The sequence below is a fragment of the Lytechinus variegatus genome, chromosome 18 (assembly GCF_018143015.1).
Source record: "Lytechinus variegatus isolate NC3 chromosome 18, Lvar_3.0, whole genome shotgun sequence".
NCBI lineage: Eukaryota > Metazoa > Echinodermata > Echinoidea > Temnopleuroida > Toxopneustidae > Lytechinus > Lytechinus variegatus.
The window spans coordinates 20,324,197-20,342,055 of NC_054757.1; the positions used below are offsets into that span (position 1 = coordinate 20,324,197).

General features: G+C 36.1%; 1 protein-coding gene across 1 annotated transcript; it reads right to left on the bottom strand.

The window, feature by feature from the left end:
• Positions 1 to 9,879: 9,879 nt before the first annotated feature.
• Positions 9,880 to 16,766, bottom strand: LOC121431986 (50 kDa hatching enzyme-like). Its single transcript, XM_041629789.1, has 9 exons — positions 16,394 to 16,766; positions 15,226 to 15,340; positions 14,628 to 14,812; positions 13,921 to 14,125; positions 13,206 to 13,367; positions 12,442 to 12,633; positions 12,001 to 12,128; positions 10,725 to 10,863; positions 9,880 to 10,228 (listed from the first exon to the last, which is right to left on the bottom strand). Exons 1-9 carry the CDS (start codon positions 16,676 to 16,678, stop codon positions 9,930 to 9,932), a joined length of 1,710 nt encoding a protein of 569 aa, XP_041485723.1. The 5' UTR covers positions 16,679 to 16,766; the 3' UTR covers positions 9,880 to 9,929.
• Between the last annotated feature and the right edge of the window lie 1,093 nt (positions 16,767 to 17,859).

The following is a 17,859-nucleotide window of genomic DNA, read 5'->3' on the forward strand; positions in this document are numbered from 1 at the left end:
CCCCCCGCTGCGCACGACCATGCATATCACTGCTCTCCTGGATAATGAGCATTCCAAAATCCAGAACTTAATCCTTAATGGTGCTTCAAATATTTTACTCTTATTCTGTTCATCACCTGATCATGGGTACAAAGTGACATAAAAAACAAAACATTCCTACTTTTACATGATTTCGCAGCCTCGGTACAGTTTTGGTCAGTCATCCCTATTTTCACAATTTTACCATTCTGAAGTTTCAGAATACTATTTACTTAAAATAGAAAATTTCTAAAATTGGAAAGAGGATAGAGCCAATCCTCTCTTTTAACCATACTTTCAAAAGAACAAACATATATATAATTTGTCAATTTCATCAAGCTCATATATCTGTTTAACCCTAATAGGTCTGGGGGTTGATTCAGCCCCCCCCCCCCCCGTCTCCTTAGGCGTTGAAATATCTCGGTCTATTTAGGGTTAAAATTCACGAATTTGCTAAAAGATTATGAGGGTGACAACTATCGCAATTAGGATTTTTTTCTTACAACCAAGCAAATGAACTCAAACCAGGGATTTCACTGGAAGCTCAGTTTTTTTCTAATCAAGCGTCCGATTCTGCCATTATAAGATTCGCATTTTGAATGTGGAATTTATTACTTTTTTATTTTACAAGCTGTTACGGACCAAGCAGGTTGACGAATTAGAAATGCACTGTTATACTAGCCTGCATGGTTATCATGACAATATTTTATCTGACAAAAGTGAAAAAAGGCCCAAAATTATGACAATTGTATAGTTAATTGTAAAAAAAATTACCATATAGATTGGATAATTGCTTTTAATTTATTTACAAACTGCTTTCATTTATCACGTCCCCTGCAGTTGCATTTATTCTCTCAAGCATTTTGCTTGAAAACGCTATAGACGCGATAAAAAAATGCTATACTTATATCCAACGGAGTTATTCATCCGACATTCCAATGCCACGCCGATAATCAACTATACGGAAGAATGGTTTTAAAAAGAAACAGGTTATATATGGGCATGCCAAGAAATGAATAGTTTGTTTGCAAAAGGGGTTAGATCCACTTTAAACCATTCCGAGAAAATCGTGTTTTATTTTTATTCTCCATATCCGTTGCCATATCCTTATGCAAAACTGCATTGTTATTATATACTACCTTACCATGTGAAAATAAAATTGGGTATAAAAGAAATCTACTTGTCTTCATATTAAAAAAAAATTATTGTGGATCTAGCCCCTTTTGCAAACAAACTGAAATGGATCCAACCCCTTTTGAATAAAAAGAGTGATTTTTCTTTGACATTTTTATTCACGTATTAATGGGAAATTCAACTTGTCTTTGGTATTATCAGAGGGACTGACTAAAAATCTATACATTGAGCTGTTGAGACCAACAACGAAAAAAAAATCAAATTTGATGAAAATGGATCTAACCCCTTTTGGAAAATGGGCTCCTCAGAAGAGTTTGCTTGCGAAAGGGGTTAGATCCACTTTAGACAATTCCAAGAAAATATATTTTTTTTAATTCTCCCATATTGCAATATTCTTATGCGAAACGTAATTGACAAGATACCCTACCATGTGAACATACAATTGTGTATATAAAGAAATATGCCTTTCTTTATATTTAAAAAAAAAATATTTTTTCCCCAAAAGTACCTTTGTGGATCTAGCTACTTTTTCAAACAAACTGAAACGAAACTAATCCCTTTTGCAAAAAAGTGATTTTTCTTTGCCATTTTTGTTCACTTTTTGATGGGAAATCAACTTTTCTTTGGTATCATCTTATAGAACTACTAAAAATCTATACATTGAGACAAAAAAAATAATGAAAAATTGATCTAACCCGTCTTGACAAATGAGCTCTTCAAATATTTACTTTCTGTAATTTTGCATTTTGATGTAAACGTTTGCTCAATACAATTGTTGCCATTCATTAAAAAAATACATTTTCATCTGACTTCAGCTGGTTTTCGCTTAATCCCCAAACTTGTCTATATCATTTTCCTTTTGTTGATCAGTTGATTAATGTGATTATTGTTATTATTATTATCATTATTATCGTTGTTATTATTATTATTTGTGCACAATGGCTGTGAAACGATTCGAGATAATTATTTTCGTCGCTGATCTGAACCCTGTAAAATCCAGATATGAGGTATTTTGTTTTTAAACCCAACCAAACCTTTGTATCAAAATGCATCTTGATGTATTGTTCTTTCAAATTAGTTGGATTTTTTTCTTCACTTTTGGGTGAATACTAGAGTACACTTTCAAAGTTATTTAAGGCAAAATTTGAAACATCCAAGCATTCGTCTTGTGCAATATCGAGCTGTTTTGTTGTTGTATTATCAGTCTTCCCATACTATGTAAAGCAATATTGTTACATACTTTAGGGAAATGGATCTTGAGAAGTGATTCGTACGTATGAGAGTGGATGTTCACCCCGAAAATAAATTGGTTTTAAAGGACAAGTCCACCCCCGACGAAAACTTTATTTGAATAAAAAAAGAAAAAGCAAACAAGCTTTACACTGAAAATTTCATCAAAATCGGATGTAAAATAAGAAAGTTATGACTTTTTAAAGTTTCGCTTATTTTTCACAAAACAGTTATATGCACATCCTGGTCAGTATGCAAATGAGGGACTGATGACATCACCCACTCACCATTTCTTTTGCATTTTATTGTATGAAATACGATATATTTTAATTTTCTCCTCATTGTCATGCTAAACAAAGTTTTATTTCTCCATGAGCATGTGTAATTACCATTGTTTTAACATTTTATGCTTCAACCAAGATGGTCCTTATTATTGTTTAATACAATATTCCAATTTTCACAGATTTGACAGTATACTGTCAAATCTGTGAAAATTGGAATCATTTGCATATCACTGAGAGCCACTATTGTGCAGATAACTGTTTTTGTGAAAAATAAGCGAAACTTAAAAATAGCATAACTTTCTTATTTACATCCAATTTTGATGAAATTTTCAGCATTATTCTTGTCTGATTTTTCTCTATTGTTTTAAATCTACTTTTTTCTGGGGTGGACTTGCCCTTTAACAAAAGCAGAAAAATAGAGGAAACAAACATTGATGAAAATAAGTCAAAGAATAACAATTACGAATTTTAAGAGTTTTTATTCTGTGACGTCACAGCCGAGTAACTCTTCCACATGTCGTGTGATATAAATCCCCAAAATGTAATTTTCTGCATAGAATTATAACAAAATAAAAGTGATTTTATTTATGACACTCTGCAAGAGCTTGTCTATGATTGCATAAGAAATAATGACGTCAGATATTAAAAACTTTGAAAATTAATATATCTCTTATTCTTTGATTGTTTTTTATCGAACCTGTAGAAATACTTTTCGATTTTTATCTGCTTAAATCAACCCAGCGTTAGGGTGGACTGCCCTACGTTTTAAGGTTGTATTATCTAACTGTGCAATATTGAAGTGTTCTATGTGATTGGACAAATATATTCGGTGCAGTATGTTTGCAAAGTTTGTACCTTATTACAGAAGTAATCGTTTGTGTATGATCTGTATGACTGGCAATTTTTTCTTTGGTGATGTCATCATATTTCCATGAAAATAAAAATCTAAATGACATTTGTACCCATTCTGTAACAATCGTGTTTCATAATCGTGTGTTCGTAATTACGTCTTTGCAAATCATTTATTAACTGCATGTGCGCTGTAATCTTAGCAATTACGGCTGCCAAGCTATACAGCTGGGGTAATAATATCCAAGTCCTTTGGAAGCGTTTAGAGACATTCATAATTGTGATATGCGCTATACAGGAACTGTTTATTATTATTATTATTATTATCATTAACTGTCATACCTTCCGTGTCTTCATTTTAATCGGTATAATTTGTTCTCAGCCATTTATTGAAAAAGTTCCATATATGTTCATACTCATCCACTCTCTCTCACTCCACTTAATTTAACCAAGCTACAACCTGTTTCAAGTATCAACCGACCAACTGTGGGTAAAAATAAAATTTAATGTAACATGAGCTGGGATGTCTTTAACCAACAGCTGTCCAGTTGAATTCATATTTAAAAAAAGAACGAGGAGAAAATGGCGAAGAAAAGGGAAGACGGGAAAAAGAAGGGTATGTAAAATCAAGTGGCCTGGGTCCTAAAACTCTCTATAAACTAATTCAATCGATAGAATCCTTTCACCTTTAGGTCGTTTTGCTGCACTGTTAGAAAATTTATCCTTAAACGAAAAGAAGTTCCTGCAGCAGAGTCTCGAGAACACCTGTAATCTTACCAGATTGCGTAATCTTACAGGAAATTGGTATTTGGTGTGTGTAATCTTACAAATTTCCTAAAATAAAACACTCTTTTCCCCTTTTTCTAACAGACCTGTTCTGTTAAATTGCAGAAAAATTCCTGTTTCATGAATTTAAAGAATGATTCTGGTATTGCTTTCTGCTAAATCTTCTTTTATTTTTCTGTAAAATCAGGTTTTTTTTAACAGTGTGTCAGTGGCAGCGCCCCTGTCCCTCATCACTGTTTTGTTTCTGTAGAATGGTGATAAAGCTGATGATTAATCATGATCATGTATTCATCTGTTCGTAGTCATGCAAGCCTAAGCTCTCATTTCTTATCCATTAATATTTCCATCCGGATTTCCATAATATTTCATATCAAGGACAGGGAGAGAGAGGTATGGACACGCTGAAAGGGAGAGAGAGAGAGAGTGGGTGGGGAAGGGGAGCGTTAATGATAATACTCAGACAGAAAGTCCAATTAAGACTACATGAGGAAAACGAACAGCTAGCAAACTTCCATAGTTTTACAGAAGTTGGAGTCTGTGGGAAAAAACGGTATTAAATGAAGCATTTGACTTCATAATTTATTCAACATTAATTGGCAGAAGTACGGGTAGGGGGACTTCCAGAGACTTTCGCGTGAGAATTTTCACCTCCAAACCTGATCTTGGAGACAATTGAAAAGATGGGGTGTTCGGTGGACCTTGTGGGTACTCCAAGGACATGTCTGGGTGTTCACTGGTTCAGATAATCGCCGTCATTGTTTCTCGGGGAACATTCTGCCTCTCGCTGCCCTAGGAAAAAAGGGGAGTTTAGCATTTAGAAATCTTTATCGCCGCGTACATCAATACTCGCGAGTTTATGGATATATAAATAATATTTTTTTTTTGTTTTGTCTGTTTCTTTTTTTGTTTCGGGCTCGTCCGCTAGCACTTGCTATATATTGCCAATTAATGAAAGCAAAAATGATTCTGATTCGTCGACAGTGATTAAAGTGCCCTTGCGTTATCCACACACATACACACATCTTTCTCTTTTCCTCACGCGCGTACACATCAGTAGCGTTTCAAACTTTTTTCTATATTCATTGCATTCTCATTCTCGGATCGGGAGGGGAGGGGGGTGGGGGGCTATACAGAGGGGATATGTTCCCACTTTTAGGAGCAAAGTTTAAGACAATAGCCTACCTTGTAATGTGTGTTGCCCACTTCCCCCCCCCCCCCCTCTCCCGTCCGAAAGTCGGATGGAAATCTACAATTTAGGCTACATTTTAACCATGAAAAAGACAATCAAAATGGATTATTTTCTGTCTACCCGTCTTCTTCATTATAATGGAATTTCGGTTCCACCCATTCTATTTTCGACACTTTGTCATTAGTTAGTTTTCAATTGTCTGTTCTACCATTCATTCAGTTACATTGATCCATTAAAAAAGTGTGATATAAGATTATAATTATAGTCGCCCTATCCAAGGTCCCCCCCTGCAAGGTTCTATTGTCATCACCTTGCGTAAATTAACTCCCCACCAAACTTACCCCAGCTATCTAGCCATCCAAACCCTTACCGGCCTTCCAATTTTTCTAGTTCTTCTTCATTTCAATGTGATGGTTTACAGGAAAAAAAAACATCGATTTTCATCAATATGCAGCCCATCTATTGTGGTAAATATAATAGCACTCGTTAGTTCATATCCTCCTTATGATATTGTACGTGCGTGGTTTACTGAAAAAACACCAAAAACACGTGTTTTCCCGCATCCAACCGTCATGATATTAACATCAAAAACAAATTAAGACAATCCCAGACGACCGCAAATTGGGAGGAATACTCGGCGAGGATCACACGCAGACGATTACAAAGGAATAAAATGGACAACTTACCGGGCACGCGCTCCCTCACAATGCGACCAACATTTGTCCGATACACAACCACGGGTGGCGCTGCGTGGTGCATTTTGTGACATGAAAGGCAGCGAATAGGAAAGTCTCGTGGCAAATATCGTGAGTGTTGGGTGAAGGGTGTGTGTGCGGGGTGTGGATAACCTATAAACACACACAGACACAGGAAATGAACCTGCCAAAGCCCGTGTGTTAACACGCCGGGGTGTTGTGCCGCGCAAGGCTGCCGCTGATTGGATAAAATGTTTTTGATCACGTGACCAGGCTCTATGGATGCGGCGCACTGTTCGAGAACGGACTGAGCGTGCATGTGTATTTTTCTAAAAATGCCCTCTGAGATTTGAAAAGAAAGTAGATTCTTTACTTTGCCGACGATTCTCTTCTTTCTAAGAATCGAATGTCCTTTTTTCTTTCATTTTCCCCATGAAATCTCAAAATGTAGCCTACTTCAGGGGCATTGATGCTAAAATTTGAGGGTTTTTTCCCCCCAGGAACTGGTGTTGTGTACTGGTAGATTTGCCCAGGCCTCTCAACAAGGTTTTTTTTTAAAGAAAGAAAGAAGATTTTACTCAGTTTCTTTTCATTCGGTGTATGGATGAAAGATTTATCGAAATGAGGAAAATTAGTGTTGAAGTGTGTATCCGTAAAGAACTCTTCAAACATTTCTTGCTTTTCTATAGTTTTCATTATTTTGATTTAGTGGGGTTTCTTGAACATGTTTCTCCCCCCCCCCCCCCAGCCCACTAGTGCTCACCGCTGTCGCCTTCTCCTTCCCCTCCTTGATTATTTTTCACTTCTTCTCTCTCTCTCTCTTTCGATTTACAGTCTAATCATATCTTTCTCTTCCCTCATTCTCATTCGCTCTCTCTCTTTGCACACACTCTAAAAAAAGTTTGCCCAAATATTGGGTAAAATGGGAACATGCAATGTTTGCTGGGTAAAAAGACACGAAATATTTTTGTAGATTTGACGCATTCTTGCGTTAAAATTTACTAGGAATTTACGAGTAGATTTTAACGCAAGAATGCGTCAAGTGCTTTACAGTAAAGCCTGCATTTTGCCAAATATGGAGGGGAAAAATGCCCAAATGGTGATTTTTACTCAGTGTTTTTAGAGGGCATTCATACACACAATATCGCATATATCCGCAATATCACATTCTTATTTCTATTGTTTTCTTCTGCATTCATATCATTCGTATGATACATTTTCCATGATAACATAACAAACATAATATATTAAAAACTGCTTTTGGCATGAATCATGCAGACAAAAACAGAATATAATTCCAGACAAATATGATCTACTTCCAACTTATAACAAACACAAATTATAGGAGGATTATCATCATAAGCAGACTGCTTGAAAGAAAAATGACAACTCCATATTTAAAATTAATTATAATCAACAATACCTTTACACAGCAGAATGGTAACATCAGTTCTACTCGCCGACTCAAGCCAGCATCTCCTGATGATGAGTAGTAGAGAGAGTAGAGACAGTCAACCTGTCCGAAACGTCGAGTCTCTCTACTACTCATCATCTCTACTCGCCGACTCAAGCCAGCATCTCCTCATCAGCTCTACTACTCAAGCTGTTCTCACTCAACATTCCTTCTGGTTTACAGTCCTTTTCAGGACTATTTTCAAGAAAGAATACTCTACTCTCAAAATTCCACTTTCTCGCCTATCCACTTCTTCTCTTCTTCTATCCACTGTTTCTATAACACTCCACATGGTGTACCGTAAACCACACCATATTGCAATATGAATTGTGTAGTGTGACTCGGGTTGTATGTGGAATTATGTGTTTCATTTTGTGTAGTAAACCGACGTTTCTAGAGATACTGGCAGTTATACAACGTATGTGCTCGTTCCAATTCCCACACTTCTCTATCTCTCATTTGATTCTAAAAGCATGAAAATTTTATGTGTACACTCACAAATAATTAGGATCTCTCTCTCTCTCACTGTCTATTCCAATTCATCCAAACCCCAGCGCCCCCTCTCTCAAACTCTGATTAGATAGTTATAGGTTTATTTCCAATTCCTCTACTATTATTTGGCCTACCATTAGATCGCCCACTATCCACATGGTCTAATTGCCAATTTGTCCACTCACCATTTCGTCTAATAAACAGTTGGTCCAATAGCCGTTTAGTCCATAGACTATCTAATCTTATTGGACTAAGCGCTAATTGTGCAAAGTAAAGGAAAATACAATGGATATTTAGACCAACTGGTTATAAGACCAAATGGTTTTTAGACGAAGTGTTGATGGACAAAATGGCATTAGAAAGTATGAAGTAAATGAAAGTAGCCCATTTGGTGAGTGGACGAGTTGGCACTAGACGAATTCGCAATTTACCGTTACTATACACTTTTATGTCATTATCTTCCCTCTACTCCTGTTTTTTTAAATTAATTATCATGAAACTAACTTCAACAGTTCAAATTAAAAAAAAAAGATCTGACAATGAATCTAGTCTTTTATTAGCATTTCTACAAAAGGATATGTTTTAAAAACACACATGAGAAACATGCATTGATTTCAATAAATACGTTTATTTACAGACTATTCAATGATATTAAATTACAACTAAAGTAACAGCTTTAATTTCCGAAGAGGCACAACCAAACAAATCAGCAAAGAAAAATTCATTTGATTAAGATTACTGTGCCCATTTCTTTAAATTTGGCGCAAGTCATGTTAGATACATAAACAAAAAGGGCGGCGTTCATCGAAACATATGCAATTTCTTTGTGTTTTGTATGACATGCCATCTGATACAGTGAACTTTAAAACATATAGGGCCTACATCAATGTACAAAGGCCTGTTATTTAGAAAACACTTTTGACAGCATCTCCAAAATAGACCTATGTAATGTTAAAAAGTTAATGAACATATTATTCACGTATTTGCTAGATAAGACACTAATGGAGCTTACAATAATCACTCCGACTTTAGCAGAACTGCCAATGAGTCGGTCACTCCAGCATTACAAGAATAAAATCTACGGGGGAGTAATTTTTCTAACTTGTGTCGAGTATGATGGTAAAATGGTAAAAATAAATCAACGCCATGCAGCACCTGGATTTAAATGAAGTACCACACCACAGCTGGCCATAATTATTTTTTAGGAAATATAAAAAAAATACATTTACAATTGTCCCTTAAGGATACCGTAACTGTGTCAATGATGCACTGTATTACCATACCATGTATGTTCTTACCATGCTCTTACCCTACTATACTAGCCTTAAGTGTTTGTATCTCATGAATAATACATAAATATAAATAAATACTTAAATACCAGCTGTCACTATCATGATTATGGGTATTAATCTCGTAGATACCACATACTTAATAATATCCCGTTAATCACATTTTTGTGCAAGATCCGGCAAAAGGGGGCTATCATTTACCAACTCCGGGAATAGTGCTAAAGAAGAAATCCTTGTGCAAAGCATATTACATAAGTCATTTATATGTTTGTAGGCAAATATTGCATACTAATGTTACACTCACTCTCACCGAATCCAATGCGATCAATGATGTGTCATTGGATATAACGTGATAACTTCGATTTGGCTGGTGTCTGTTTGTTGTTGTGACCATGGTGTGACGTCACAACGATTCTGACACCTTGATACCAATATAACACATCCCTTCCATGGATGGTGATTTCTAGCAAGAGAATGTTTTCTATTTGAAAGTCACTTCTGGTGGTCGCTTTAGCTTGAATTCGAGCAATGTTCCGTTTCTTCTATTAACGAAAGACCACGGCATTGTGGGGTCAGTGTATTTTTGACGTCTCTATACGGCAGACCGTTGGGAAAGTTCACAAACTGCTTGTCGGCGTCTCGCATCCTGTAATATCGCCCATCCCTATAGAAATGTACGTAGACATTGTCGACGGACACAACTGCTTCAACTCCATCGCGGAGAGCGCTAGGCACATTCCCGAAAATGTTGTAAATGCGTGCTCGCCTTCGGAGTTCATTCTCGGTGCTGTATTTGTAGACGAACCCATCTGGAATGAAATTAAAGATATTAAATTTAAAAATAAAATTAAAATTAAAGATATTAAATTTGGTATGTACTCCCAGACTTTCTTTATCCAACTGATAAGTTGGTTTAAACATTAACCAACCAATTTAAATTAGAATTTATTTAAGCATTATATGTCCGTATATTTTGTACCCCGTATTAACTTAAATCAGCGTCTGTAAAGTTGTATTTATTATGGGCAGCCAAGGTTGACATCAACCTTCATTATTACATGATGCATTAATCATCATAATTTTATTTTGCATTCACCTATACGTATTTAGAAGTTATCTTTAAAATGATAAATAGGATAGTTTTTGGGCACTCAAAAATGGGAATGAATGAATGCAAAAAGGCATTACAGAGTAGATAAATTCTTCGTACTTTTAGCTTCCCATAATTTTAGCCCAGACTTATAGGCCTTTGTCTGAGTTAAAACCGGTGTTCCGAATACGGGCAATAGTGTCAATTAGACCCACCTTTAAAGAAGAACGTTGCACCATATCTCGCCGATCTGTATGCTGCATCGATATCACAGGGCAAACCGACCCAACTTCTGTTAATAGGTATCCTTGGGAAATATCGACGTGTGGAAGTTTGGTAATAGTAATAGCACTCCTGCGTACAACCAAAGAGGAAGAGAGAAATGCAGGATGTACAATACTAAAGGAATCACACGTAAGCAATAGATTAACACGATTGGCAGGTATTCTGGGCTCCGACTTACAAAGAGTTACAATCAATCGTATCTCTATGGAAGTCCATCAGTGTCATAATTTCTTCTATACAGGAAATTTGTAAACTGTATTTTATAAACAAAGGAGAACACACCAAATTGGCAAGAAATCAATGAATTTATGGATATACATTAATATATATCTAGAATTTGTTGTAAACAAACAAGCATTTTATATGTTGACGTTGCTGGCCGTCCATAGTTGCGATTGATCGGATCAATCGCAACTCTTTGTTAGACGGGGCCCTGATCATTAAAACTAGGCTTAACCCCAGACTAATCGAACAATAATTAGTCCTCACTCCACACTTAGACCGTGGAATGATTGGACCTTCTTCGATATTCATGACAAAAGTAAGGTACAAAAAAAAATCATTTTCATAACTGCATTCTCATGATTTAGTATTCTACTGATTTAATATTTTTGTACTAGTATTTGCCGAAGAAAGAGTGAATTGACAACTAACATTCAAGAAATGAGAAAACATCCAAATATGTCTGAAACGCTCCTCCATATTCGACTCCTTCTTCATTATAACATAATGTACCCTGTCAAACTCGAATTTGTATTTATTTTTGTGTATTCGGGAACTTTATTAGACAAGTAATCATGTCCGCGGATTTTACAACGACGTATTGCATGTCATTAAATTTACAATATTTAAACATCAATAATATTCTGTGGAAATGACGATTGCAGTGGATCGACGATGATATCGAAAAATCGAAAACAATTAATACAAATCGAATACAATTAATGCTAATTCAGTTTCTTTTGGTCCCATTGCGTCGCTATAAATTCATTTTTGTTATATCTATATTTTTTTTTCTTCGGACTAAGTATTTACCTTGTTCTACATGATTTGAATGTAATATTCTGTATTTTTGTACATTGTTTTTGTATTATGAACAATCATTTGAATTTGTGAACAGTGTTTTTTGTTGATGTATTATTATTTGTATGATTTTGAAATGGGTGATTTTAATGAATACTATTACAAAAAAATATTTATACTCACGGAGAAGAAATACGAGAAGATTCCACTTTGGAAACTGGCATCCACGTTATCAGGCAAATTAAATCCAAATCGGTTTTGTACTTCGCCCCACGAAGCAGACGTCTGGTCTAGCCTCCAGTAATAAGGACCTGTATAATGAAAATGATGATAATACTAATACTACTACTAATAATAATAATGATAATAATAATGATAAAACAACAATAATAATGATTGCCAGGTATAGTAAAGAATAGTAATTATTTTCCGTATAAAAACAACAAGAAAACGGATGGATAGCCCATATTCAGTTTTGTCCCTTGGCTTTCAATTAATACAACCATTTTAACCATTAGATTTACCAATACATTCTCTCTTTAGATTTGGTTCTGATGATTACGAAGCTGTCACAATGATTATTGAATTTATGCTAATCGGTTACTTTTCTTCTTTTTTTCTTACCGGTCAAGGCATATATTCTTCCGTTGTAATCTTTGAGAACGGCATCAAAAGATCCGGTGCAGGCCTGACGGGGAGGAGTGGGGCCGGTAGGAGTGGTGGTGGTGGTAGTAGTGGTCTGCCGCGTGGTAGTGCGTTGCGTTGTTGTTCTGGTTGTAGGCCTCCTTGTTGTAGTAGTGGGTCTTCCCGTGTTCCCTGGAGGAGAAGAAGAAATAGACAGTGAACATATCATAATTCTTCACTGAAAATGAAATGTAGGCCTGAAACAGCCCCCTCCCCGGCAGAGAATAGAGCCCAAATCACCCGTCAGTCACCTGTCACCTCAACTAGTAATCAGCTAGCTAACTTCTAATATAAATCTCACAAATCAGGCAAAATTGATATTTAACAAGTCAGTACTTATGATAAACAAAATTTGTATTGCACATCAACATCTTATATCTTACTTTCTCTGTGAAGATCAAGATAAGTAAAGACAAAATACAAAACAGTCGTTTGTTCAAACTAGTAACTGAATTCCTAATGATTATGAATATGTATGTTTTCCGTTTACCACTCTATATCAGAAGTTATTTAAGCGCTCCACTAAGATTTAGCATAATTACCCCTACTAACTCTTTGCTGGAGAGCAGAGTAGTTTTAACGCGCTGTGTGATTCATTCCAGGTCTACCTTTGCCCCACGTGTGTTTAGTTTAGCACGATGCAAATCTTAACTGAATATGTATTTCAGTTTATTCATTCTTGATTGCAAAGACTGTGAACTTACTTCCGTAAAGACTCCTGATGCCTGCGATATCGTCGCTATCAAGACTGAAGTTAGGAATATAACCACGATAATAGGGATACATGAGAGCTGACTGTACATCAGAATGGTACAGGCCCAAGCTGTGTCCGAATTCGTGAGCTGCTACCTGAAATAGATTGGTACCTGTTAGGGTGTGAGATGAAATAAAATGGTAAAAAAAATGGTTGGTAGAGACACAATTAAGAATGCCAATGGACAAAATATATGGAAGCTACATTTTAGTGATGGGCTTATTGTGGTTTAAGGAAGTAGATCATGTAACGGGAAAGTTAACCCTGCTTTAATGGTAAAAATTGAGGTGTTAAAACGAACGCCGGTCGGTGTCCCCACAGAACCACACTCTTACACTGTATAAGTTGAACATTATATTATAACATTGTATTTCGTGCTTATTCTGAATTATTCAAATCGTGTAAATATGTAATAATGTTGAATTATTTCAACAAAGCATATACAAAATATAAAAACCAAAATTCTTGTATTAACACTCATATGTGTTGAACACGTGAAGAAAAAGAAGAGGAAGAAGAAGAGGAGGAAGAAGAAGATGAAGAAGGAGGAGAAGAAGAAGAAGAAGAGGAGGAGGAGGAGGAGGAGGAGGAGGAGAAGACGAAGAAGAAGAAGAAGAAGAGGAGGAGGAGGAAGAGCAAGTGCGACGATGATTGTGACTTCCTACCTGATCGAGTCCCTATTGTCCAAGTCTCCGAGTCGTCAAAGTGGGCGTCGCCATTACGAGGAAGGAACGCATGCGCGAGGACTCCACCACGACCATCGAATGAGATACCGTCGCCGTGTTCGAAGGAGCCGAATTTGATCCGGATATCAACGGAAGGACCATCCGCCACCTCACTGAAGGTCAAGCCGGATACCTCGTCCCAAACCTGTAATGATATAATGATGGTCGGTAGGTCTTTAAAAATATAACCAAAATGATTAACTAAATCCATATTTAATTTCATCTGACGCTGACAACTATGTGTATCGATGGGCGGTGCCAGACTATTCGTACAGCGGGGTTGACTGATATCTATTCTCTCCCTCCCCCGCCCTCTCTCGATGAGTTTTGGAAACCATTTTGATTTATTTTTTTTTACAACGAACTGACGAGCAAAGATAATCAATATTCATTATATGATCTTTTCAAACTTAAGACACGTTGATTCCAATTCGTTTGCTGGTCCTTAAAACAATGTCAAGGATTGCCTCTGAGTGATTCCTTTTTTTTTAATTTAGTTCACTTCCAGACTTGTAACAATTGTATGAATTGATTATTTGTATTTTATAAATCTATTAAAAAAATTGTGATTTGCAACTGATACTTGGCGATTGATTGCATATGCGTTTCTTGAAATAGCCCGAAAGAAACAAGACTCGAACACGTACCTGAAACGCTCTCCGCATCTCATTCTTAACTACGTCGCGATTGAGGTCGTTAGTGAGCGCACCGAAGCTGTACGTCACGGGCCCGTTACGTGGCCATGTGACACTTGATGTGACGTAAGGCACGACATCCGGGAAACCACATCGAGATGTATTAAGCAGTTCCGAGGTCTTAAAATCCAGTATACCTGGTTTGAATGAGATATAAGCAGAATAACACAGTTAAGGTGGCGTATGATCACTAACAATAGACATGTGCACTATCTCCACTTCACTAATATCAGAATATAATTATGCTCTTTGCCCAATCAAAGCGGTGAAGGCTTTTATTTACAAAGCTTAGATATTATGTGGGCAGAATTGCAATTTTAATACGTATTACCAATTTGTTGTGAAACAATGGCGAATACATTACTATTTGTTACACCCGCTTCAATTCTTATTTCACAAAAATATTGGTCTAAAGTTACGGTAGTATACTTCTTTAAAATAATGGATTATGATTTAGAATGAGAATTAACGGACTCGTGATCAACAGATCAAGTGAAATTGACCAGTAACCATGGCAACATCCAAAAGATTCAAAAGTGACAAGACGTACCTGTTTGATTAATGCCTGCGTTTTGCTGGTATTCCATGATGGCGGATGTATAGTTGATGTTGGCTTGACCCAAGGTCGAACCCTGGGGAACATACCCATATTTCTCGAGGTTGGCCTGGGTAGAAAAACAGTCAGATGTAAGAAAATATTTATCAATTGAATAATTAGATCTATAACCAATTGATTGATTTATCTATTTAAATACTCTCTCAGTAAATACAAAAAGAGGGGTGACCAAATCAGTACACTGTAATTATGTGTACAACCAATTTTGGGCAGTATTTTACCCAATGCGGAAAGCATAATGTCCAGTAAGAATAGCAATTAACCGGCAATTGCTTTAGAATGGGAAAATTTTTCATCACACTGGATAAATAAAAATGCCAAAAGACATGAAAGAAGTGCACAATAATCTAGACCCATAATTACAGGGATTTGAAACAAATACAAAATTGGCTTTGGGTAGTAATCGGTCAAACTCTGTATTTAAATAAAACTTAAATTCAAATCTTCAAGATTTAAATGAAAATGTCACACTTCTCTTCTGTATTAGTTTTAAACTCATGAAATCTAGTGTGTGGAAAGCAAAACTATTTTTTTTTGTTCGAGTATGCAAATACGGGTATGCATGGTAATTTAAAAGAGGACAAATCAAAAGGGGTCAAGTGATGACGAAATAGAAAATCCGACATCGACATATCACGCAGCAAAATGCATTATTTCCTCAAATAACTGGGATAAACACAGACAATACAGTAGATAGAGCAGTTATGAATTCGTTTCTTTTTCTTAATTTCTATTCTTGCAGTACTTAGCCAATATCGGACTTTGGAGGAGAGATATGAATATTAGCGGTTTGCGTACCAATGGAACTTAAAACACACTATTTTTTTGTTATATTTTATATCAATAATTCATAGTAAGTTGATTTTATAGTATTTAGGCAACTGATACTGTAATATGTACAGCTGGCATTCGGAGAACTCGCCCAACTATTTAATATTACGCAATTGGGTTTCTTTTTTTTCCTTTTTCTTAAAGATATTTCATTTTGGTGATACTTTCTTACTTTGTGGGAGGTTTCGCCCTCCTATCTCTAACAATCCTCTCATATAAATATTAAGATTCAATTTCATGAATTTGAAATATATAGAATATGCAATCCTACCTTCAATACTTCGACTTTCGACTCGTCGATGCCCTCTTCGACGACCACGCCAGAAACCACAGTTTGCGATGAGGTCACGATGTCATCGTCGGCTTCATCGATGTCACCCTCGGCGTTCAACGATGAACTTGGGGTCGTGAACCCAAAATCAATGCCTGATTCGATGACCGAAGTTGCGACATCAGTGAACTCTGTCATGCCCATCGTTCCCGTAATCGGAATACTCAGTACCTTGGGTACGATTGCCAAGAGTAGCGTTGTCAGTATACAGCAAATATTCGCCATGTTTGTCAATTATTATTTTGAAAAGTTTCCAAAACTTCCTGATGGTATTACTTGTTGACCCCTTGAAGATCAGAGGAATAATGACTTTTCAGCAAAAATGTCAAACTATTTATATGATATTTACTCCCCCGAAAAAGAACATTCAGACGCGGCGCTCTTCTGTCAGCTGTTGTGATTGGTCGATTTCATGGGCGTACCCGAAAGAGGCCATATTGTGATTGGACATCTATCGGCCGATGAATACCCAATTACCGATCAATTAGAATGGCGCTTGGATTTCCGGGTGTTTTTTGTTCCTCGGTAACCCTAGATCCGGAATTAAATGAGGTGGCCCCTTGCCCCCTAGATCCGGGTTTAAATGAGGCGACCCCTTGACCCAGTAATTGCTGTAATTAACAATTAAATAAGCTTTTGGTATCCTTTTTGTATCAAGACCACCGGAGATGAGTAAAGGGGGATCCGGGTCATTCTCCCCTATTAGCCTTGACCTTCGCCTAAAAAAGTTAATTGGTTTAGTTCGTCACCAAAAAAAAAAAAAACTTGGAAAATTATAGTAAATGTTTGTAATCATGACCAATAACCTCATCTTGATTTTGTTTTTATAAATAAAATAATATTAATAGAGCCATATTATATAGTGATAACATTTATTAAAAAAAGTATGAAATTATCATCGAAAAAGTTAGCTTAAAATGTGCGAATCATTGTGAAATCTACAGAACTTAAAAAGCCCATCCAAAGCTTTGGTTAAGTGTCAGTGACGTGAATTATTCTCGAATGTCATCTAGAGTGAATGTTTGTCATCATAACCAATAATCTCATCTTGATTTTGTTTTATAAATAAAATAATATTTATAAAGCCGTATGATACAGTGATAACATTTATAAAAATCAAATTTTTATCGAAAAAAATCATTTTAAAATGTGCAAATCATTATGAAATCTACAGAACTTAAAAAGCCCAGCTAAAGCTTTTGTTAAGTGACAGTAATATGAATTATTCTCGAGTGTGATCTAACATCCCAATAAAACATACACAGCAAAAACTGTGGTGTTAACCGGTGTACATAGAGGACCACACCAGTTATTTTACACCGGTGTTAGCTTTACACCTATAGGTGGTATTACAACACCTTTTGTTGTTACATGTACACTCTTTGGTGTTACGTTTAATCTCTAGG